Source organism: Balaenoptera musculus, chromosome 12 (genome assembly GCF_009873245.2).
Source record: "Balaenoptera musculus isolate JJ_BM4_2016_0621 chromosome 12, mBalMus1.pri.v3, whole genome shotgun sequence".
NCBI lineage: Eukaryota > Metazoa > Chordata > Mammalia > Artiodactyla > Balaenopteridae > Balaenoptera > Balaenoptera musculus.
Window position 1 is genome coordinate 32,224,621 of NC_045796.1, and position 26,618 is coordinate 32,251,238.

At 37.6% G+C, this 26,618-nt stretch overlaps 1 protein-coding gene across 5 annotated transcripts in view; it reads right to left on the reverse strand.

Annotated features, from left to right (window-relative positions):
- The window catches only part of AKAP7 (A-kinase anchoring protein 7), a 138,972-nt gene that overhangs the window by 107,955 nt on the left and 4,399 nt on the right, over positions 1–26,618 (reverse strand). For all 5 annotated transcript variants that reach the window (XM_036872178.1, XM_036872181.1, XM_036872182.1 and 2 more), the window contains exons 2-4: positions 23,968–24,099; positions 15,229–15,368; positions 7,230–7,366 (exon numbers count right to left, since the gene is read on the reverse strand). In XM_036872178.1, coding sequence (XP_036728073.1) covers positions 7,230–7,366; positions 15,229–15,368; positions 23,968–24,099 — 409 coding nt within the window. The remainder of the gene's footprint in view (positions 1–7,229; positions 7,367–15,228; positions 15,369–23,967; positions 24,100–26,618) is intronic.

Sequence of the window (26,618 nt, forward strand, 5' to 3'; positions counted from 1 at the left end):
TGGCATATTAAACAAGATGGACTTAATTGATATTTATAGGACATTCCATCCCAAAACAACAGAATACACTTTATTCTCAAGTGCTCATGGAACCTCCTCCAGGATAGATCATATCTTGGGTCACAAATCAAGCCTTGGTAAATTTAAGAAAACTGAAATCATATCAAGTATCTTTTCTGACTACGAGGCTATGAGACTAGATATCAATTACAGGAAAAAATCTGTAAAAAATACAAACACATGAAGGCTAAACAATACACTACTAAATAACCAAGAGATCACTGAAGAAATCAAAAAATTCCTAGAAACAAATGACAATGAAAACACAACGATCCAAAACCTACAGGATGCAGCAAAAGCAGTTCTAAGAGGGAAGTTTAAAGCAATACAATCCTACCTCAAGAACAAGAAAAATCTCAAATAAACAACCTAACCTTACACCTAAAACAATTACAGAAAGAAGAACAAAAAAAAAAAAAAACCCAAAGCTAGCAGAAGGAAAGAAATCACAAAGATCAGATCAAATATAAATGAAAAAGAAATGAAGGAAACAATAGCAAAGATAAATAAAAGTAAACGCTGGTTCTTTGAGAAGATAAACAAAATTGATAAACCATTAGCCAGACTCATCAAGGAAAAAAGGGAGAAGATTCAAATCAGAATAGGAAATGAAAAAGGAGAAGTAACAACAGACACTGCAAAAATACAAAGGATCATGAGAGATTACTACAAGCAACTATATGCCAATAAAATAGACAACCTGGAAGAAATGGACACATTCTTAGAAAAGCACAACCTTCCGAGAATGAACCAAGAAGATACAGAAAATATAAACAGACCAATCACAAGCACTGAAATTGAAACTGTGATTAAAAATCTTCCAAAAAACAAAAGCCCAGGACCAGATGGATTCACAGGCAAATTCTATCATACATTTAGAGAAGAGCTAACACCTATCCTTCTCAAACTCTTCCAAAATATAGCAGAGGGAGGAACACTCCCAAACTCATTCTACGAGGCCACCATCACCCTGATACCAAAACCTGACAAAGATGTCACAAAAAAAGAAAACTACAGGCCAATATCACTGATGAACATAGATGCAAAAATCCTCAACAAAATACTAGCAAACAGAATCCAACAGCTCATTAAAAGGATCATACACCATGATCAAATGGGGTTTATCCCAGGAATGCAAGGATTCTCCAACATATCAAATCAATCAAGGTGATATACCACGTTAATGAAATGAAGGATAAGAACCATATGATAATCTCAACAGAGGCAGAAAAAGCTTTCAACAAAATCAACACACATTTATGATAAAAACTCTCCAGAAAACCGGCATAGAGGAAACCTACCTCAACATAATAAAGGCCATATATGACAAAGCCATAGTCAACATCGTTCTCAATGGTGAAAAACTGAAACCATTTCCTCTAAGATCAGGAACAAGACAAGGTTGCCCACTCTCACCACTATTATTCAACATAGTTTTGGAAGTTTTAGCCATAGCAATCAGAGAAGAAAAAGAAATAAAAGGAATCCAAATCGGAAAAGAAGTAAAACTGTCACTGTTTGCAGATGACATGATACTACACATAGAGAATCCTAAAGATGCTACCAGAAAACTACTAGAGCTAATCAATGAATCTCGTAGAGTAGCAGGATACAAAATTAATGCACAGAAATCTCTTGCATTCCTAAACACTACTGATGAAAAATCTGAAACAGAAATTAAGGAAACACTCCCATTTACCACTACAACAAAAAGAATAAAATACCTAGGAATAAACCTACCTAAGGAGACAAAAGACCTGTATGCAGGTCTATAAGACACATAAAACTATAAGACACTGATGAAAGAAATTAAAGATGGTACAAACAGATGGAGAGATACACCATGTTCTTGGATTGGAAGAATCAACACTGTGAAAATGACTATACTACCCAAAGCAATCTACAGATTCAATGCAATCCTTATCAAACTACCAATGGCATTTTTCACTGAACTAGAACAAAAAATTGCACAATTTGTATGAAAACACAAAAGACCCCAAATAGTCAAAGCAATTTTGAGAAAGAAAAATGGAGCTGGAGGAATTAGGCTCCATGACTTCAGACCATACTACAAAGCTACACTAATCAAGACAGTATGGTACTGGCACAAACACAGAAATATAGATCAATGGAACAGGATAGAAAGCCCAGACATAAACCCATGCACATATGGTCACCTTATCTTTGATAAAGGAGGCAAGAATATACAATGGAAAAAAGACAGCCTCTTCAATAAGTGGTGCTGGGAAAACTGGACAGCTACAGGTCAAAGAATGAAATTAGAACACTCCCTAACCATACACAAAAATAAACTCAAAATGGATTAAAGACCTAAATGTAAGGCCAGACACTATCAAACTCTTAGAGGAAAACACAGGCAGAACACTCTATGACATAAATCACAGCAAGATCCTTTTGGACCCACCTCCTAGAGAAATGGAAATAAAAACAAAAATAAACAAATGGGACCTAATGAAACAAAAGCTTTTGCACAGCAAAGGAAACCATAAACAAGACAAAAAGACAATCCTCAGAATGGGAGAAAATATTTGCAAACGAAGCAACGGACAAAGGACTAATCTCCAAAATTTACAAGCAGCTCATGCAGCTCAATATCAAAAAAACAAACAACCCAATCCAAAAATGGGCAGAAGACTTAAATAGACATTTCTCCAAAGAAGACATATAGATGGCCAACAAACACATGAAAGGATGTTCAACATCATTAATCATTAGAGAAATGCAAATCAAAAGTACAATGAGGTATCACCTCACACTGGTCAGAATGGCCATCATCAAAAATATACAAACAATAAATGCTGGAGAGGGTGTGGAGAAAAGGGAACCTTCTTGCACTGTTGGTGGGAATGTAAATTGATACAGCCACCATGGAGAACAGTGTGGAGGTTCCTCAAAAAACTAAAAATAGAACTACCATATGACCCAGCAATCCCACTCCTGGGCATATACCCTGAGAAAACCATAATTCAAAAAGAAGCATGTACCACAGTGTTCATTGCAGCACTATTTACAATAGCCAGGACATGGAAGCAATCTACATGTTCATCAACAGATGAATGGATAAAGATGTGGCACATATGTACAATGGAATATTGCTCAGCCACAAAAAGAAATGAAATTGAGTTATTTGTAGTGAGGTGGATAGACCTAGAGTCTGTCATACAGAGTGAAGTCAGAAAGAGCAAAACAAATACCGCATGCTATCACATATATATGGAACCTAAAAAAAAATGGTTCTGATGAACCTAGGGGTAGGACAGGAATAAAGATGCAGACGTACAGAATGAACTTGAGGACACGGGGAAGGGGAAGGGGAAGCTGGGACGAAGTGAGAGAGTAGCACTGACATATATACACTACCAAACGTAAAATAGCTAGCTAGTGGGAAGCAGCCACATAGCACAGGGAGATCAGCTCGGTGCTTTGTGATCACCTAGAGGGGTGGGATAGGGAGGGTGGGAGGGAGACGCAAGAGGGAAGAGATATGGGGATATATGTATATGTACAGCTGATTCGCTTTGTTATACAGCAGAAACTAACACAACATTGTAAAGCAATTATACTCCAATAAAGATGTTAAAAAAAAAAGTCTCCTAGAGAAGGCAGTCCCACCTCCACTGAGAAATGTAAACATTATAATACATTGAGAACATACCCACCCCCTCACCCCAACCCGACTGCACACCACTTAACAGTATTTCTAGTCAGTTCCGTGTCCATCAGTAGAGGCCACTGAGACACAGGAGGCCGTTTGTACTTCCAGCAGACTCATCTCTCCTGCCCTTCATGCACTTGTGCTCATCTTCTCCCTCCTGTCCCCAACCCACTCCTCTCCCTCTACCTCTCCATCTTTCACAATCACACTCCATGGAATAATAATAGAAAACTGATTAGTTCTGGCTTGTCTACTGACCCGCATTCGCTTAATTCCTAGGACTGCCAGTTTTCTCCAATGTATAAAAAAGGTGACATTTCTGTGCTGCCTGACTCAGAACACTTGTTAAGGAAATAAAATAACATTTTTTTTTTTTTATTCAGAGAACTCAGCTTTTTATTTATTTATTTATTTATTTATTTATTTTTGGTTGTGTTGGGTCTTCGGTTCTGCGCGAGGGCTTTCTCTAGTTGCAGCAAGCGGGGGCCACTCTTCATTGCGGTGCGCGGGCCTCTCACTATCGCGGCCTCTCTTGCTGTGGAGCACAAGCTCCAGACGCGCAGGCTCAGTAGTTGTGGCTCAGGGGCCCAGCTGCTCCGCGGCATGTGGGATCTTCCCAGACCAGGGCTCGAACCCGTGTCCCCTGCATTAGCAGGCAGATTCTCAACCACTGCACCACCAGGGAAGCCCCTAAAATAACATTTGTTTGGGGAATCGTGGCTGAGATGCAGAGACTGAAATATATATACCTGCCATAGTCAAAACCCATTTCCGATAAGAGAGATAAACCCTAAACTTATCAGTCAATGGTAACTCAGTCTTCTCTGGTTTAAAAAGGTCTCTTTGGGGTACAGTTATTCAGTTAATTCAAACCTCCTTTCAGGATTGCTTTTCCCTTCCCTCTCCCCTCCCCCTTCCCAGGGAATCCAGCATACTCTTCTAAGAGGACTGAAGAAGCTCTTTGATCTGCTTGCTGTTTGGGTCCTAAGAGAGTCCTATTTCAGGGCGACTGGTCTGGTCATATCCCTGGGTGCCCTACACTGGTGTCCGTGAAAGCCCACCTGTTCTTTCTGGGCATTGCACTGGCATGTGCTGCTGAAGCACAGGATCCCCGCTGGGGTCTCTGATCAAGACACACGGACATGCAGCAGTGTCGTTGTCCTTCATCCTGCTCCTTCCGAACCACCGATTCTCTCTCAACTTCCAAGTCTACCCACCAGGGCACAGAGAAATTTCTGGATCCATCTATATACCTTGATGGGCAATGGGGAATTGAAGGAACCACCTCAGGTCCAGGTGTTAGAAATCTCCCTCGACTCTGATCTACCAGCTGTGTGGTAGCACATTCTTCCAGCATTATTGAACAGGAACTTCTCTAAAGAGCTTGAGCTTTTCCCAGCTACACCCTGAGAACCCCAAACCAAGGTGAGTGTCTCTGTCACTCCCCGTTCTCTGCTCCAACACTGGTTGGAACAGTCAACCCCAAAAGGGGAGCCACGATGTGTCTGGCTTCGTGCCTCTTCCTCTGATTTGCTCACTCCGCCCAGCACCAGAGGGCCTCTAGACTCCTTCCCAGCCTGGACGACAACCCTCCGCCAAGCTGGCTGTGGTTTCACTGACCACGTGCGGTTCTTCTGAATTAATCACTGGTTCAGCGTCTCCTACTTGCCACCCCTGAAACCAGCTCAGTCTTTGCTCCTGCTCTTGCCATTTGTGTTGGTTAATTTTATGTGTCAACTGAGGCCATGATACCTAGCGTTTGGTCAAACACCAGTCTAGATGTTGTTGTGAAGGAATTCTTTTAGATGTGATGAACATTTCAATCAGTAGACCCTGAGGAAAGCAGATCATCCCCCAGAATGTGGGTGGGCTTCATCCAATCAGTTGCAGGCCTTAAGAGAAAAGAATGAGGTCCCCCAAGGAAGAAGGAATTCTTCCTCCAGGCCGCCTTTGGGCTTGAGCCTATATTGTCAACCCTCGCCTGGGTCTGCCGCTTGCCAGGCTGCCTTGCAGAGTGTGGACTTGCCAGCCCCCCATGGTCATGTGAGCTAATTCCTTAAAATAAATCTCTCTCTATAGAGCTACAGCTGTAGATACAGATATATCAATATATCTAGATATCCAAATGGGCATCCATCCTATTGGTTCTGTTTCTCTGGGGAACCCTGACTAATCTACCATTCTAACACACAGGGGACCACTCATTTTCTCTCAGGCTTTCATCTTGTGTCACATCTTCTCTGGCTTCTTTTCTTTTAAGAGCATCAGAGTATTTCTTTTTTCTTCTGATTGGCAAAGTGAACAGTGAAAATGAGTTACGTAAAATCTTCTGGTCCTCTCTGTCACTGCAGGGTGCTCAAGACCTGCCCTTGGGTGGATCACGTTGAGACAGATCAGAAGACTGATCCCTAAAGACATGCGGTTCTACTATTTAAAAAGACATCACTACCCGAATCATAATTTGACTGTATATTTTGAGTTACTAATTTATTGTTTTCTCCCTTTTATTTTTCCTTTTCCTCACCCCCTTCCCAATCCAAGCCTTGTTCTTCATTCCCTCAGGAGACTATATGTCAGGGTAGAAAACAGAAGTAACCTGTAACCTATAATTCTGGATTTGGCTTTCCAAAGAGCTTATGCTTGAGCTTAATCCAGAGGGCTAAACAGGGGCTAACAGGGCAAGGGGCGCTCATACCGACAGACAGAGTATCCCAGAGAATTTGAGGAAGAGCAAGGTTTCTCCACTCCAGGCTGGAAAGCAGCAATCAATGACTAATACTCAACTTTTATGGTACAGCTCTGGGTTTGGAGGTTCAGGGTGTACAGGTACTCTAGGGATGAAGGAAGTAAAACTGAAATTGTCCATTAATCTAGTAAATGACAGCTCTAATAGCTAATAATATCAAGTGCCTGCTATGTGCCAGGCCCTATACTAAGAGTTCTTACATGTATTAGTACTATTATTTTCTCCATTTATTTAAAAAGTAAATGATTTGCCCAAAATTGGGCAGCTGTTAAGACGTGGTTGGGCCATGGTTCCAGAATCTTTACCTGGAATCCTAACCTAAATGGTCAGACTCCAGAGTGCTTCCATAATTAACATAGATAAAATAACTGCATAACCAACGCATCTGATAACAATAACAGTTTAAAAGTATAGATTAAGGGGAATTCCCTGGTGGTCCAGTGGTTAGGGCTCTGCTCTTCCACTGCAGGGGGCACGGGTTCGATCCCTGGTCAGGGAACTAGGATCTTGCACGCCACGCAGCAGCATAACCAAAAAAAAAAAAAAAAAGTGTAGATCAGGAAGAATATTTATATGGCTAATTCTGTACATTGGCTTATTAACTGGAACAAATTATAATAAAGAATACTTCTCGAAAAAAAAAAGAATACTCCTTTAGAATTTCAATGCCTCTTTTGGTTCTGCTATGATTACTCAAATTACAGTAATAACTTGGTAAACAATATTCCAGAAAGATGTATTACTCACATGTTTATTTCATCTTCATTTAATAACTGCATCACTAGCAGGGTAACATGAAAGGAACCATCACTGTTCATTGCTTTGGCCAGTCGCTGATCTTGTTGTATTATTGCATTTTGCAGGATCTTAATTCCTTTTGTAATCTAATCACACACAGACAAAACAGAGATTAGATAAGCAAAAAATTTCCTTATGGTAACACTGAAATCGAGAAGAAAAATAAGCAACATATGAAATGAGAATGATGTCAAGATCCTTCAACCAAACAATGCTTAATTGTCTAACTATTCTCAAATATCCTGGAGAAATGACTTGGAAAGTTTAATAGGATGTATAAGTTAAAAAAAATCACACGATGCTTGTCCATTTTAAGAGCATCAAGCCCAACACCCTTCTTTTACAGACTGGGCTACTGGTTGAGTGGAAAAATTCTCAATGGCCATGTATCTTTTCAGAAATTTATCCTTGGAATATACAGTATGACTCACTATAATTATGATCTTTCCTAAAAATAAAAGTTTTATTCTTGCCACAGAAAGGTCAAACTGGCAGACAACATTCCATTTCTGTTGGCAGTAATATTTATTTGTCCCCAAGTGAATGTGTCTGAGAACCCATTCTTCATGGCCTTTAAGATTTTTTAGGACAGCAATAATCTCAACAGGAATGACTACTGTCATTTCCCCAGACATGTGAGGAGGGGCATCACCATGGAGAGAGAGCTGCAAACAAGTCTAAACGCATACGTTAGAAAAACTGTACAGTCCGCACCTAAGCAAAATCCCGGGTCCCGCATCAGCCTTCCCCTCTCAGCCTAATGAGAACAAAGAAGAGGAATGGTGGCTTTTCCCTCCTCCATTTCCAGTTGGAGACAATTCTAGTCAACTTCTAAATGTGAGTGCACTGGAAAATAGTTTGAATTCGGACTAGCAAACCAAGCAATCCCCAGAGAAAAGAGCGCACGTAGAAGCCCAGAGGCAGCAGAATTAGAGAGAAAAGGAAGAGAGAGGGGGCTGGCAATAGAAGCAGAGCCCTAAAAAGACAGCAGAGATAAGAAACAACTGGATCATGAGCACAGCAGGCTGTTCTGATACTGAAGAAGCTGTTTCATCCTGAACAATGTTCCCATTATCTGCAGAATGCAATTGGGCAAATCATGAGATGCTATGCTGGGATCTGACTTCTCACGTATCTTTACAATAAATCCACATCACCCAAAATAACCTCAGCATTTCTCTATTCCTTGCAACCTGGAGGACAGTAACATGAGAAAGTGTTTTCCTGGTAGGAAGTTATGCAGTAACACCTAACACGAGCTTTCCCAAGGGAAGATGTCACTTCCACGACACCCAACAAAAGAATACTGACAGCCTGATCATTAAAATGCTCCTAAAGCAATAGTACACAAAGATCTTACAGAGTCAGCGTTTCCTCTACCTCTATATTGATAAAACTAAATTGTAAACTCCCCGAGGACAACATCTATTTCTTCCACCCCGCCATCTCGCCACAGTGCCTGGTAATAAAAATAAACACAACATTGAGACCACAAGAGTAACTACCCTTTCTCGTGTGGTCACTAGGTTCTAGGCACTAGAGTGAGCGTTTTACATATATGAGTTCACTGAAGCCTCCCGCCGATCCTGTGAGGTAAGATATTGGTACTGTCTCCATTAAAATAAATTGAAACACAGAAGATTAAAAAGATCTTTTCAAGATCATATACCCAAAATAGCAAAGGAATTTGAGAAAAGGATAAATTACAATACATAAGAAAAGATGAGGGAAATACCTGGAGGAAAAGATCGAGGAGTGAGGAGGAGAAGGAGAAGCGGCCAGAGAACCGTGCAGGAAGAGGTACAAGTAATGTGTTTTCAAGAGGAGACAAGGAGAGGGGCAGACATGTGGGCAGTGACTCAAGACATGAAACATCAAGGGAAAAAAGGGCATTTAAAGGAGATTCGGAGGAAGTCTTACTGGATCCTGTGTAAGAGAGCACACAGGCCCTCTCATAAAAGCCTTTAGTATAAGTCTACACTACTCTGCGAGGATTTTACACATGAATTTTTGAGAGATTTTTCCAGGTGCGATGAAGTGCTGAGATCAGCTATCAGGAATGATGAAGCAGCTCAAGAGGGTCCAGGTTCACGTGGGAAGGGCCTAGCCAGTGCCGAGTAAATCATGTGAGCTCAAGAATATCAGACCTCAAAACAGTATAATTACATCTTCAAATCTTAGCTGGTACAAATGGTAATTCTGGCTTAACTGATCGTGAAAAAGTGGTTTAGGATGAGAACTTTTTAATACAGAGTGATGCAAATTAACGGTACTGGACTTGTATCAGAAATCCTGGATTTTAACCCCAGGTCTGCCGCGGGTGGAACCCCATAGAGGTCACCTAGTCTCGGTGAGTCTTGGTTTCTTCAATTGTAAAGCACTGCCAAACTTACAGGGATGTGTTAAAGGTCACGCAGACAAGCTACAGGAAAGCACTTTGCAAGCTCTGCGCCATTTGCCTAATATAAGGTCTGCAACACTGCCAATATTATTAAAATCAGTGGTTCTCTACCCCAGGGTACATTTGTCAATGCCTGGAGACATTTTCATTGTCACACCTGGGGTTTACCACTTGCACTTAGTGGTAGAGTATCTGCATTTTCATAAAAACTGAGTCTTCATTCTAAGCTCAAATACTAATTATAGGTAAATTCAGGACAATGTTCAAAAACTTCCATCCATTTGTATGTTCAGCATTTTAGTGCAATGTCCTACTATTCAGTGAAAAATAGTTTTAGACCATTCATATCTTTGAATTATCCAGTAGCTTGTAAAATTGCAAATTAAAATTTGTAAAACACTTTGAAGACTATTTCTCTGAAGTCACACGGTACTTATAATGCAAAATTAACCTTAACCTATGAAAATTCTAAAGATAATCTAATCAAGTAATGTATTTCTAACTATGCTTTGATGCTCCAGATTAATTTACATATTCCTTGATATCATCTTTAAAAAAATTTTAATGCATTTTATTACTAATTATATTCTTACAAGAGAAAAAGAAAAAACGAAACTACTTCAGAGTCTTCTCTGTATGCCATTTTAAAAAGTACCAATGTCGGGCTTCCCTGGTGGCACAGTGGTTAAGAATCTGCCTGCCAATGCAGGGGACATGGGTTCAAGCCCTGGTCCGGGAAGATCCCACATGCCGCGGAGCAACTAAGCCCGTGTGCCACAACTACTGAGCCCGAGTGCCACAACTACTGAAGCCCGCATGCCTAGAGCCTGTGCTCTGCAACAAGAGAAGCCACCCAATGAGAAGCCCACGCACCACAACGAAGAGTAGCCCTCGCTCACCGCAACTAGAGAAAAGCCCCTGCACAGCAACAAAGACCCAACGCAGCTAAAAATAAACACAAATAAATAAATTAAAAAAAAAAAAGGACCAATGTCATTAAAGGCCAAAGGAAACTAATTTTTACAGCCCCTGTTTAAAATTCTACAAAGCCTTTAAAGCGTATCTGTCATCATAATCCCCAGCCACTGGCAGTATTGCACAATGCACATTTTTTAAACCTAATATTGTAGACCCATATTTAAGTAGAATATTAAAAGAAACTTTAAAAAATAAAAGCTTATTAAAATCTTAAAGATTTCTTTCACTCATTGAGTAGTTTCTTTGTATTTAGAGAATAAAAACAGACACGAATCTGCTAAACCTCAACACTAAGCCGTGTTCCACATGCCTAAAAATGACACAATAAGAAATTTCATTTTTCTATCTTTTAAGCTTTCTAGTTGATTCAAAGCACACATGAGCTCAAAGGAAAAGCCTTCAAGTTAGTTCGTGAGGGAGAGTAGTTATAGTCTAGCACACAGAAGGAGAATGTCCTTGACCTCATCTTTTGACATTATTTTTGGATTTTTTTCTAAGCTGTCAACATAAATTATTCCTAAATTTGCTGCCTCATTAAGATTTAACAGAATTATCCCATCAACTTGCTACCTAACTTTTCTTCAAAGCTGAATATAGTCATTTTTCTTGCTTGTTTACACAAAGGAAAAAACTTGAAAATTTGATGATACAGCAATAAGTAAAAATTTTTAAAACGTCCTAAAATAGGAGAATTTTCTATATCTACCAAGTGTTTAACATACATGATGATATCAAGTATTTTCACAACTACATTTCCCAGAAAGGAACAGAAAGCACAAATCATTTTTCATCTTTTCCTAAGACCAATAATTTTCACATTACAAAATGATGAAATACAGAATTAAATATAGCAAATGCCTTTTAAAACCCCTAAAGAGCATCATATTTTTCCATTAGTATAAAACAATTATCTTACCAAAAAAATTAATACACTCCTAATTTCAATCAGCTTCTGATTGTTCCCTTGCATTTTTCAGTGTTGACTTACCTTAAATTATTACCTCTCATAAGAAAGCATATAAAACCAACATATGGGCAAATCCACCTAGAACTAATAATTAAGCAATTCTAGCCAGTTAAGAAATATTTAGGATTTATTATAATGCCATTAAATTTCTCATCCTTATTTTATTTTTAAACTAATGTGTAATTGCAGGTAGTGGAGAAACACATACTTTCACATACATGCAATTAGGATATTTTTATGCAGTCATTCTAATTCATTTTCCAATTCTATTTCTTAAAAATATGAAAATCATGATTTTCCAAAACTAAAGCATTCTAAATGTCTGATAACGTGTTTAAAAATCAAAGACCCATATAAGTCTGAATACTTTTTTCTTTAAAACTAGATGCCAACAAGTAGAGGCCAAAAGTAGAGCAGCTCATTGTCAATGTGCTAGCTTCCAAAAGCTTGTTTGCAGGTCACTTAATTGGAACTTGGAATACAGTCTCCCATTGAAACAATGTTATAAATGCTGCTCCTTTTCCCAGGCCTTCCAACAAAAGCCCATAAGTAGTTTCAACAGAAAATTAACATTAGATACTTTCAAACAAACAAACAAAAAAGGTGCTCATATGAAAGATATAAAAAGTATCTCCTAATCTTGTCCTATTCCTAGCCCTCCTCCCCATATTTGCATTAAGCTTTCTGTTACCCACAAACAAGTCTCTTGAAAGGGAAATATTAAATTCTTTGGTTTCCAGGTTACTTGAAGCTTGTGTGCCCCACTATTACAAGTCACCCTACCCCCTGGAAAACAAACTGCCATTGAACCTATATTATAAAACCAGCATTCGTAACACTGTATTTGCTATTTATAAACGTTCTGGTTGGAATTTGGTATGCCAAAGACACATCTTCCACCCTGAAATGACAGTATTTTGTGTGTGTGCGCCTACTCTGGCCAACTGCGTTCTAGATACTGGGAATGACCTGAAAAACTTTGTGAGGAAGATTAACAAGTGTCAAATTTCAAGGATGACAAATGACAAAAGGAAAGCCATGAAAGTGTTGTGGGGTTTTTTTTGGGGGGGGGGGGCGGGGTTGACCTAGTCAGGGTGGTCACGGGTGGGAGAGGTCTGAGCTGAAATTTTGGCATTAACAAAATCAAAAGGAGAGGAAAGAAAACTCCCAGCCAGAGAAGGCTTTCCAGAGGGCACAGGGAAACTGGCAAGCTCAAGCAAGGCCAGAGGGGCTCAAGCAGAAGGAACGAGGGCTGAGGTGGAAAAGGCCAAGCCACGTAGAACCTTCTAGAATATGGTAAAGCCTTTGTCTTCATCCTAATGTCAATGGGAAAATACTGAAGTGTACAAGCATGTAGGTGGTGTGTCCAGATTTGGATTTAGAAAATAATCATTATCACCTCCATTTTACAACTGAAGACACTGAAACTACAGCAATTAAGTAACCTGACCTACATCCACAGTGGAGTTTGTAATCCAGCTGGTATCCGAACAAGGTTTGTCAGGTTCCAAAGCCTGTACTCTCCTCACTTTCTACAGAACCTCCAAGAAGTTGAGAAGCAGAAACAAAGGCTACAGGGTGAAACAAAGCGGCTTGCGGGGTGAAAACTAACGGTTGCAAACAGTTCTCTCATCCCCTCCTCTCATCTTTGCAGCCTGAATCCTGAACTAAGTAGCAGAAGAAAAGAATCTCTCCACCCTCTTTCCCCTTGGTCCCCTTCCCTGCCAGCCCTATCCCAGCACATCACCCCACCAGTCTTCACTGGACGAGGTGGGAAGCCGGCACAGGGCTGGAAGGGGCTGGGGCAGGCTCAGAGGGGCTGCAGAGCTGCTGCTCCGACCAGCAGGGCCAAGAACAGAGGCAGGCAGGGAGCAAGAGAGAAGGAAGGACCTAAGCAAAGCAACTTAGAGAAGGGCTCACCCAACTTCTACACTCACAGACTCTGGAGTGAAACAATCTCTAAGCAAAAAATCAAAATAAGGAAGCTGGCGTCTCTTCCAATCAGAAATCATGTACCCTTGGGGACGTCCCTTGGCCTGTTTCACAGGCAGTTTCCTCAGGACCTGGCCTCTGTCTGCTTGCTTAAATAGCACCACCTGTGGCTTCCTGCTCTCTTCTCATTCACATAGGTACACGTGATCCTAAATCTCAGAGAAAACCTGTCCAAATAACTCACAAGTATTTTAATATATAATTTCTGTTTGCATTAAACTTTGCATCAGCTAAACACTTTTTTTTAAGATAGCAGATATAATTAAGTTTGCTAATCAGCCTATTTTTAATTTATTTATTTATTTTTGGCTGTGTTGGGTCTTCGTTTCTGTGCGAGGGCTTTCTCTAGTTGTGGCAAGCGGGGGCCACTCTTCATCGCGGTGCGCGGGCCTCTCACTGTCGCGGCCTCTCTTGTTGCGGAGCACAGGCTCCAGACGCGCAGGCTCAGTAGTTGTGGCTCACGGGCCTAGTTGCTCCGCGGCATGTGGGATCTTCCCAGACCAGGGCTCGAATCCGTGTCCCCTGCATTAGCAGGCAGATTCTCAACCACTGCGCCACCAGGGAAGCCCCAGCTAAACACTTTTAAGGGCTATTTTATTGTTAACCCGCCACTACGTACCAGTAAAATCAAAGTCTGATTCTTTCCTGTATCAAATTCTAAAATCCTGTATTGCTAGGTAATACCATTTCTCTTTTTGTGTTTTTCTCCCCAACTAAACTGTATCTCACAGACTAGATATTTCCTAGAGTGTCCTAAAAGAATTTATTTTTTTCTTTGAGATTTATTTCTTTGATTTCAATATCATTTGCTTTGATCTTTAAAAATTCATTAGCATTGTGTAGAAACATTCTAGTTAAATAAAGGGAAAAGCAACCTGAAAATATGCCCAGTTAAGAGATCAGAGCACACACTCAAACAGAAATTCAGATCTAGCTCTTAAGATATATAAAATTGGGCCAAGATATAAAAACAGTCAGTCATCCAAATGAGGTGTTCTTTCCTAAAGCTTTTTAATTCCTAACTCACTGCTCTAGAAGTCTTAGATACTGCAGTTTTCTCTCTCAGTCAGATATAAGGGTTTCTTAGTGTGGGCCAGTTGGCTGGTCCCATTTCCTATTACTGATGCCACATTAATTTTTCAGACTTTTAATAGATTTCTACCAAGTTTGTCATGCACTATTAAGTTGGTACAACAATGAGTAATTTTTAAAGAAACTACATTGCAATAATCATTACCATGAACTGGACTAAGCAGCAGGAAATCCCAGTTTACTTTCCCCACAGAGATTTCAGAATCTTTTTTTACCAGCTCTCTGCTTCTGAAAGATTCCTCCACTATGATGAACAAACACCTAGAAAGGACCTTGACATGCTACCTGGCAACACTTTTTCAAGTGGCTTTTGCAAAATTATCGTTTAAATATGATTGTTTAAATAGTGTTTTTTAAAATTATTGTTTACACATATTCTATATTCCCTGTGTGGCCCAGCTAAAAATGCCACCAAAGACTCTTAAAAGCTGACAGCAAATGGGCTTATGAGCATTTAGTGTACCTTAAATATAATTTAGAATAAACTTAGTAAAAATAATTTTTTAAAAAAATAGCACCTCTTTGTTGGTGATCGGAATGGATAGGAAATAGTTGGGTTGATCATCTTTTTGCTTTTTTTTCCTCTTCTTTATTTTATCTTTATTGTTCCATTCATTTTCTTTACTTCTCTCCAAATTTATGTGAGGTACATCAGTGACTAGAGAAAAAAAGTCAAACAACATGTCTAATGCATTTAAACAAAGATAATATAATCAGAAAAAAAACAAGCACTATACAAGTAGCAATCATTCTTAACTGTCATTTTCAAATCTAAAATAGGAATTGGCAAACTCTTCTGCAAAAGACCTCATAATAAATATTTTAGGCTTTGCAGATCATACGGTCTTGGTCAAAACTACCCAAGTCTGCTACTGACAAAACACAGATGAATGGGTACAACTGTTTTCTAATAAAAATTTATTTACAAAGCAGATAGATTTGGCCCATGGGCCATGGTTCACTAACCTCTGATCTAAAGCGTAACTAACAACCATTCTCCTCCCCTTGCCACAATTTTCATGATGCTAGGAAAAATCACTTTTTCATCCATCCTGTATATGTATATTTGTAACTTTTACAACAGAACCACTTGCAGCAGTGCCATTCAAAGTTTGGTTCATGGCCAGTGTCACACTACAAACCATTTGTTCCAGAAACTGAGAGAATGCTTTATAAACCTTCAGAGCAATTAGGCAAAGTAATTTTGTCTGTCAAATTTTGGCTTCTATTTTATAGATCTTTTTCTTTCATACCTTTTTGCTAATAATTCATGTTTTATTATATTTTACAAAAGTATCAGTCAGCAACATGTAAGAAATTAAAGGAAAAAAAATGGTCCTTGACCATAGATAACTTGAGAAACACTTAGCATGCTTTTTAAGGTCATCTTCAAAAGACATTTCCAACACCCAACAACTCTTATTATGAAGCTATACCCCCAGAAGTAATTTCCAAATCAGCGTGAAATGCCATTGTCTCTTTTACCAATTCTATCAGGGGCTTCCCTACCCGTGCAAAACTACCATTAATTTATTTTTCAGGTGTGCCTTCTTGAACAGTAGCTTACTGTTCAAAATAGAGTACCTCATAGAGACTTTGAAAAATTCAAATATAATTATATATTCTGAGGTATGATTTTGGAAAGGGGGAGAGAGGGAGGAAGCACCTTGCCTTACGTTCAGTCCTATGAAGTTGGTTTCATCTTTGGGATCAACTCTAACAGACCATAGTGACCAAGAGCACAAGGCCCATGTGCATCTAACTAAACTCCTTATTTTACATACGATGAAAGAGAAGAGAAGAAAAACTTTTTAAAGCAGCTCAATGTCACAGAGTCAAGCCTGGTATCTAGACCTTTTAAAGGTCTCCTTCTAGTGTACTTTCTACTGGAGCAAACTGCTTCCCTCTCGCAGTTCTAGATAAGTAGTTACTACTACACACAAAACCAAAGAGCGGAAGGAATTGTCCTTATTCTGTTGTTCTTTGAAATATTAATAGTAAATAATTTTTAAATGAATGCTGCAAATAATACTTTAATGCTAACTTCTAAGAAAAATAGTAGAAAATGTTTAAAATTTAAAAATTAAGAGCTTGTGGGAATAGACATGCTTTCTTTCTAGGATTAACATATCTGTGAGCCCTAGGAAAAGACTTAGAAGACAGGGGTAAATTAAGAGCAAGGTGATCTGGGTAATAAGTCTGACTGTATCATTATGAGTTAAGGCAAAATTACCCAGTCTGTTTGTGCAACCATTTCTCTACTACATTTCTCAACAATACGCATAATGATTAACATGGTTAAAATGATATATCTTCACAGAGAACACATATTTGAAATATAACTTATTAGCTTCTTTTGTACATGTGAGCTTGTCAGAACTTTTAAAAAGTTCATAGCATTCTCTGTATTACGAGCATTATCTGAATTGCTTCATAAGATGCCACTGGGTTTTATTTCCAATGCAGCTTTTTTCATATGGAAAATCAAATCAATACACTGAGCTGCTTGTAATTTCAGATATATAAGAAATAGTCCTACCATTGATTGTAGTAACATGAATTAAATGTACTAATTTTAAACAAAAACCACAAAATATGCTAATGAAGTACCACATATTTTAAATCCACTTCTAAAATACATTCCTAGCCCACCTCCATCTGTTGTTAGTAAACTGGCACTCTGGAAAAGGAAGCCATTTTTAACATAATCTGGGCTAGAATCCTGGCTCCACACACTAGCTATGTGACCTTAGATAAGTCACATAAATTCTCTTGACCTAAGTTTCCTCCTCTATAATGTGAGGATAATAATAATAGCTACCTCATAGGAACATTTAAACATTGAGTTAGGGACTTTCCCTGGTGGTCCAGTGGTTAAGACTCTGTGCTTCCACTGCAGGGGTATCTGACAGTTATCAGCCTATGCCTTTGCATAAAAGTAATCTACGAAAGGAAAAGGGGGAGTGGGAATGGCTGCTGGGAAGACAACCAGCAATGCAGCAGAGGCAGCACTAGATAGTGAAAGGGCACTGACCCAAAGACTAGTCTTCCAACAAGCATCTTTCCATCAATTCACTTCATTTCTTTATCTGAGAACTTAAAAATCTGGCCAATCCATGGAGAAATAGCTAATTCTAGGTTTGGGGGATAAAATGTACAAGAGAAAGCTAGAAATTCAAAGACTCCTGGGATCATGTCAGAAGGTCTCTAGAGCCAGTTTGAAAGTTCCCCCACAGGCCAAAGATGGGACAATTTGAACATCAAATGACCATAACAGTAAACTTCTACATAACTTGATTTCTTCAATGATAAACGTGCACGCGTGCATGCACACCCACCCACCCACCCACACACACAAATGAAAACAACAGGAGGAGGAGATCTAGAGACGAAAAGAGACTGAAGAGATGTATCAAATATAATGCATAGACTTTGGTTCCTAAATCAAATGAGCTTTTAAAAAATTACAATACAGGGACTTCCCTGGTGGCGCAGTGGTTAAGAATCCACCTGCCAATGCAGGGGACATGGGTTCAAGCCGTGGTCTGGGAAGATCCCACATACCGTGGAGCAACTACATCCGGGCACCACAACTACTGAGCCTGCGTGCCACAACTACTGAAGCCCGCACACCTAGAGCCCGTGCTCCACAACAAGAGAAGCCACTGCAATGAGGAGCCTGAACACCAAAACGAAGAGTAGCCCCCGCTCGCAGCAACGAAGACCTAACACAGCCAAAAATAAATAAATAAATAATTACAATACAATCAGAGAAATGTGAATATGACAGGGTATTTGATGACATTAGGAATTACCGTTATTTTTCTCATGTAGTAAGGATATTTCAAGTATGCTTACTATTATACACTTACTAAGATTCCTCATCTTTTAAGGATATGCATTATTTACAGAAAAAATGACCTCTCTGCGATTTACTTCAAAATAATCCAGTGAAGAAGAGGTAATGAATACATGAGGCTCATTATACTATTCTACTTTTGAATATGCTTAAAAGTTTCTATAATCAAATTTTTTTTTAAAAACCCAGGGGCATGGGAGGAACAACAGCTGCATAATCTAGTAACTAGGGGTCTCTTCTGGTTCTAGTTTTCTGTGATTTGGAATAAAGGAACCAACTGTTATTACCTGTACTAACTAGGACATTTTATGGTGAAATTAAATAAAGAATGGTGTCCAAACTAATAATCCAGCTGATTTTATAACCTTTAGTTTATCTCAAAATTAACATAGTAAAAATAGAATCCTAAGCCTATAGTCTAGTTTTTCTTTTTTCAAACTGCAAGTATCAATCCACTAGTGGGTTATGAAATCACCTTAGAAGATTAAAAAAAAGCACTTTTTAATAACTAGAATGGAATGGATTGGAATGGAAAGAAAAGGAAAGCAAAGCAAAAGGATAGAATGGTAAACAGTACACTGCTTATGATACATGTATTACTTCATGAAATTTCAGTTTTTTACATATATATGTATATTAGGTGGCAATGTAAAATCTATTTCTTACTTTGAACATAAGACATACTTTTGCTGTATTTTACTCAATATAACAGTACTAAGAGGAACAGACTTAATAAAACAGTATTTAAAAGACCACTAGAGGGCTTCCCTGGTGGCGCAGTGGTTGAGAATCTGCCTGCTAATGCAGGGGACACGGGTTCGAGCCCTGGTCTGGGAAGATCCCACATGCCGTGGAGCAACTAGGCCCATGAGCCACAACTACTGAGCCTGCGCGTCTGGAGCCTGTGCTCCGCAACAGGAGAGGCTGCGATGGTGAGAGGCCCGCGCACCACGATGAAGAGTGGCCCCCGCTCGCCGCAACTAGAGAAAGCCCTCGCACAGAAACGAAGACCCAACACAGGCAAAAATAAATAAATAAAAATAATTTAAAAAAAAAAAAGAAAAGGAATTTAAAAAAAAAAAGACCACTGGAGTGTTCAGTATTTTAAGTTGTTTTATACCTTACCTGTTTAAAACTAGTGTCCTCCTGTCTGTAGCTACTCATTTTTGCCATTTCAAATGTTTCATAAGTCCATTTTGCAGATATCCAGAGAAGGAAAATCATAATCTCTGAAGGTAATAGTTATAATGTGAAATAGCTCAAATAATTCTGGTATCGTGAGAATGACACCGAGTAAAGCCCCCAATTCAGAAGGCAACCTTTTGGTAAAAATAAAGAAGTACAGGGTTTTTCTAAATTCCCTTAGCTTTCTCTTATCAATAACTATTAAACTTCCCTCTGAACTGGATTATCTACAGTTTTCTTTTGTTAGGCATCACAGACAGGGTAAAGTTTAAAATTATCTAATGTGAGCTGGGCAAAAAAGGGGGAAAGAATTCTGTGAGTATTTACTGTTATAGTACAGTTTAATTTACCATTATAAGTAGTAAGTTTGTCTGCCTTTCTATTTCAGTGAGTCCTGATGATTTATGGTCAACTTGCTAGACACTTGTTTGCATATCTTCTTTGCCTTTCATTTGCAGGTTTATTTGTATGGTTTATTTGCAGGTTTATTTGTATGGTTTTCATTTGTAGGTTTATTTGTATGGCCAGAGTATAAAATCCCTCTTTTCCTTACTGAACTTCATTTTATTTCTAGCTTTTAAATCATAATCTAAGTTCTAAAATACAATTTACTATTATACTTTTTATTTAGTTCTTATGAAAATACAATGAGCAAAGTATTCAAGTACTATCAAGTTTACAATAAAAACATTAAAGATCAATGACCATAGAAGCAAAATGTAGAAAGCTTTTGGCCATATGCCCTGGATCTTTCACTGGATTATTTAGAGTAACTTTATTGTTTAGCAAAAAAAAAAAAAAAAAGTATCAGTTGTAGTAGAGCCTGTAAATGCATCTCATAAATTTATTACACTTGTTAATTTTCATAATGATTTCAGTAGTCATTTTAATGTGCTCCAATGAATCTGGTCTTGTTGACAAAGGCTGTAACTCTCTCATCCATGAGTTGGCTTTTTTTACCTAAAGCACTACATATGTCATTTTATGTAAATTATGTAAATTAACTAATTTTCCTAAAGCTTTTTCAATTCCCTCGAAAAACTACAATGAATGAATTATGGGAGAAATTAATGTAATGAGGTAGCCCATCTGTTATTGTTGGTTGATTGTTTTCATACTTGCTGTTAGCCAAAAGGCTGAGAATGAATTCGATTTTGCTTTTATATTCTTTTCCTTTTTTCTTGTTACTTAAGCAGTCAAAATCTTTGAAGTAACCATTCTTAAAACTTCTTAAGTATACAACTTAGAATATTACCTTCTATATTTCACAGATTTACTCGGAATAATCTTTGGCAAGTTACTAAAACTTTCTAAAAAAATAATTTACCCCTCTCATTCATTGTGAGGATTAAGTAAAGAAATAACAAAGCATTTACTGATGTGCTAGAAGCACTCAATGATATTATTATAAAATACTGCTCTCAAAGGGAAAATTTTTTAATATTTAATTCAACAAATATATTTGGGCAAAAAATTTTGGTAAGATTAAATTAATAAAAATTTATGGAGGCAAGTTTGTGCCACACACTGCTGTAAGGACAACATTAACAAATTGAACCTTCCCAACAACCTTATGAGATAACTACCATTATTAAACCAATTTTAGAGATAATGAAAGTAAGCCCAGACACTTGTTCAAAGTACACAATAGGAAAGTGTAGGAGCAAATTCTGTCCCTTGACAGTCTGACTCCACAGCCCTCACTTTTAACCACCTAACTTTAACACTATTAGTGATATCTTAGTGGATAGTATCAAAAAAAAATGAGTTTCTCCAGTTCTCTGTTTATTGAATCGATGAAGCTTACATCTCTAAAAGCAAGTTTCTAACCACAACTAAAAATTTTAATCATATTTTTTCATGAAAAGAATCAAGAGCATTCAGAGACTTCCCTGGTGACACAGTGGTTAAGAACCGCCTGCCAATGCAGGGGACACGGGTTCGAGCCCTCGTCCGGGAAGATCCCACATGCCGCAGAGCAACTAAGCCCGTGCGCCACAACTACTGAGCCCGTGCTCTACAGCCCACGAGCCACAACTACTGAGCCCGAATGCCACAACTACTGAAGCCCACACGCCTAGAACCCGTGCTCCGCAACAAGAGAAGCCACTGCAATGAGAAGCCCGCGCACCACAACCAAGAGTAGCTCCCGCTCGCCGCAACTAGAGAAAGCCCGTGCACAGCAACGAAGACCCAATGCAGCCAAAAATGAAAAATAAAAATAAATTTACTAAAAAAAAAAAAAAAGAATCAAGAGCATTTATAAAATTTGAAGATTAGAAAAAGGAAAAAAGAAATTGCTCAGAAACCTCCCATCTTAACACAACCACTGTGAATTTTGGTGACAAATCACCTAAAGTATTTACACAATTGTAAACAAACAGCACATACATTTTCCCCCTACTTTTTCACTTTGCATTTTATATAGGAAATGTTCACTATTACATAGTTTTCAGAAATATTTTCATAATATATAATTCCATACTATGTAGTCTAAAGGCACTAGTATAGCTTATTCAACCACACTCTAATGGACATTTGGGTTTTCCCCAAAATTTTTAACTACTTAAAAACACTGTGACACACATATTTATAAATAAAACTTCTTCCCACAAGACCATGTCCTTATAGTAGGAATTCCATGAGTGACTCTACCCCATGTATGAACATTGGTCAAGATCCCAACAAACTCCATTCTAAAAGGACTATAACAGTACATTGTCAGAAGCCATGTAGATAGAACATTAAAATCACTGAGTATTATTTTTAAGAGATATTACCAATCTGATAAGTTACAACTGTATTTTGACGTGCATCCTTTGATACTTATGAAGTTGAATAATTTTCCATATATTTGTTTACTAACTGAGTTTTACCTTTTACACCCTTTGCCAGATACCAATTATTTTTTATTATTTGGGACAAATATTTGCCTTAAGTCCTTTCACAATAAAATTTGAAATATGCATTACAGGCTTCCCCAGTAAATTACAGAAAGGTACAGGATATAATTTACCCTTTTTAAAAAATTGACTCAGGACAATCACTTACTATACCAAGTACTGAGATTCAATCTTTATTTGATACACATTTTTCTGTTACAAAATTTTTTTCCAGGTAAAGGGAGGTTTCAATTGATACTTTAAAATACTTAAGATACAAAGTATTTTTTAATATACTACTTAATAGTATTAGCTAATGAATAAGTAATAAAATGATAATTTCCCATATCTCTAAAATCTTCAGTAATTATAAGGTTAGACCTAGAATTCTGTGAGATAAAATAAGGATTACAGTAATTTCAATGAGGAGAACTGAATGCCACATTTAGGAAAGACATGCAACTAAAAAAAAAAAAATCACTGAACTACTCTGTTTTGAACCTTGATTTAAGTGTGGCTTCATAGTTAAGGGCTGTGATTATCTTAAGAGAGTAGAGTCAATTAAACTAAAGCTCTCCACAAATTTTTACACTCTGTGGGAAGCATACTGAGTTATTCCTATCAGCAGTAGAATGAAAGACTCTCCATTGCACGCTCCCACTCAACTTTCAGAGGCAGGATTCACAGCAACCTCAAACCTCTGGATGGTTTACTGGGTTTCTAACCAATTGACCAACGACCCTTCCCCTTGTAAAGAGAACAGACCCATCCAGGTCCAGGTCAACAACTCACTAATGCTGGATTCTCTCCCAGAAAACATTCAACCTATAGGGCCAAAGGTGTGGCTCAGGTTGTACTGCTTCCTCAACATTTCTGAAAGATTTTCTTTTTACATACATTTGTATATTTTATTTCATATATATATTTATTTATTTTACTTACCTTTATTTATATTTTTATGTATTTATTTATATTCCAATAGATATCATTTTGGCCAGTAAACATCTGTTAGATGAATGGGTACTGCTGAATTAGCAGTAGGTCCAGAATAACTGAGGTGGTTATAAACCATGGAATGTTGTGGCCCATTATTTTCTGAAGTAGCTTATAAACTACAGAATGATCTGGCCGCAAATTCTGTGAGACATGCCTTAATATTATCTGTGATAGTTTTATCAATAGACTACCAACAGACAATTACTAATGAGCAACCCAAACTCAAAAACATGACAAGTACTTAAGGTGAAGTAATTATTAAGAAAAAAATATATGTATCACTAAATTTACTATTCACTGCTTCTAAACACATATTTATTTAATAAAGTACTTACTTCCACAATCATCTATAATATCAATAGTAGCAAATGGCAAATCTACCAGAGAATCCACTGTGTTGGCTTCAAATTCTTCTGACATTTCCCTTTTTCTTGACACATTTTCACACTCATTGGAATTTATTCCTCCTTTAACATCACAAAAAGAAAATTATATTATTTTATTTATTTTAACTCATATCCTAAGCTAAAATAAATAACTCAACTAACTGAACTCAATATAAATTAACATCTGTTAAGAAATGCTAAAACTGGTATTCAAATATATTGTACAGCTATTTATATAAATATTTATACCATATTCTACATTTTTATAAATCCATTTTTATGTTAAACAGCTTTAATAATTTTCTGAAGCACAGTACTCAACTCAGGGTTAAATGAAGTTGAATTAATCAACAAGCCGCAAGATCCTTTATAGCTGCATTTTCTTAATTCTAAAACTACAGTTTTTCACATACCTTTTGAAAACAAGCCAACAAGGTTTTGGCAGTCTTTTTCATGTTTATTTTTTAACAATATCACTTATCTGTTCTCATCTGTACAAGTTCTGACTTTTACTTTTTTCTTCATAAAGACTTTTAAATTTTTTTCTCTCCATTAATATATTAACATTGGAAATTCAAACATTAAAAATACATAGCTCTAAATACACTTTTCTAGAAATTTAATGGTTAAAAAGCAAAAAGATCGTACAGTTTCCTGACAGCTCTCCCATGGATACATATTAATATTAGAGCCACATTTCACATTTGGTCCTTGTTTTGTTTTTATGGGTGGAACAATCATATGCGTTGGGAGGAGGTTAAGGGAAAGAGGGTGTCTGTTCAAATTGATAGAGTCAATTGCTAAATTTATCAGTAGGTGGTCTCCCCAGTACTATTATTCTCCATGCTTTTATTGACAGACACAAATGTTCTTTGAACTAGAATTGAACAAAATCCTGGGATACTTATATAATTTCTACTCTATATATTGAGTAAAGATTAATTTACCACTAACAATATTAAAGAAGTCATTTATTTCATTCTGCTGTAATCCTCTATTTTCATATATCAGGCCTTAAAAAAACACACTCCATTGAATATGGCTTCAATATACAAGATAATAAATATTCTGATAGGTCATAGTTAACATAAACCAAAAACAACTACATACATAAACCAAAAACAATTTTTATTGCAATTTGGGTAATCTCTAATATTACTTACACACACACCTATTTTCTAGATAAAAGCAAAAAATGACAATAAAACCTTTTTGTTGTTGGTTTTTGTAGATCAGCTAATCATGTTCAATACCAAAACCAAAAAAATTAATAGTATACTCTTAATAATGCTATTTATTTATATTACAGTTCAAACCTTATTGAGTATGAGTGCCTGGAACGCAGGTGTTCAACAAATGTTAGTTTACTCTGAATCTAATCAAACTCACAGCTACTTGAAACATGTGAGAACAAGTAAATGTTTCCTTTCTATGTTTACACTTGCATTGAAAAATACAAATGCAGCTTATATTTAAACAAAAGTTTCAATAGATCAACACATATCTTTATATTTTGGGGCACATGCAGCTATGCAGAAAATATCATCACTGACCATGTAGCTTACACTTAAAAGCTAGCAACAAAGAGTATTTGTGCAGTTACAAGTGCACAAAGCTGAATGAAAATCTGAACAAAATGAAATAAACCCAACTTTCCTTTTTTTCTATTTTACTCTTAATCTAAGAACTTAGTAATAGATTCTAAGGATCTAATGTACAGCATGGTGACTAGAGTTAATAATACTGCATTGTATACTTGAAATTTGCTAAGAGAGTAGATCTTAAGCATTTTCACCAAAAAAAAAGTGAAGTGTGGATGTGTTAATTAACTTGATTGTGGCAATCATCTCACAATGTGTACTTATATCAAATCATCACGCTGTACACTTTAAATATATACAGTCTTATTTGCCAATTGTACCTCAATAAAGCTGGGGAGGGGAGAAATTAGTGATATTAAATTGGCCCATTTAACAGTGACATCTCAATACTAGCTCCAAAGTGCCACTTGGAAATATACTGGATTCTTGGCAATATGTGGAATGGGGAAGGAAGGCTGAATTCTATGCTCACATTTTGAAGGCAAGATGAAGAATTAAATAACATGATGAATTAAATTTAGTCATTTTTTAAATGAAAAATGTTCTTGAAACAATTTAATGTATACTTTATCTTAACCAATTAATCAACAACAATTAGAGAACAAGTGCTATGTGGATCACTCTGGCTATACCAAAAGGACAATCGAGCAGTGACAATGGTGATAATAGTGGTGTTTGGGTAACATGCAAGGCAAGCTGGCTACTATAAAAGAAAGGGTTTGGGACTAGAAATCAGGAGACAGGGACTTCCCTGGTGGTCTACTGGTTGAGACTCCGTGCCCCCAATGCAGGGGGCCCAGGTTCAATCCCGTATGCCACAACTATAGATCCCGTGTGCTGCAACTAAAGATCCCGGATGCCTCAACTAAAGATCCCGCACGCGGCAACGAAGATCTCCCGTGCCGCAACTAAGACCCAGCACAACCAAATAAATAAATAAATATTTTTTTAAAAAATCAGGAGACAGATATTCTAGTATTGGACCTGCCACTCACTTGT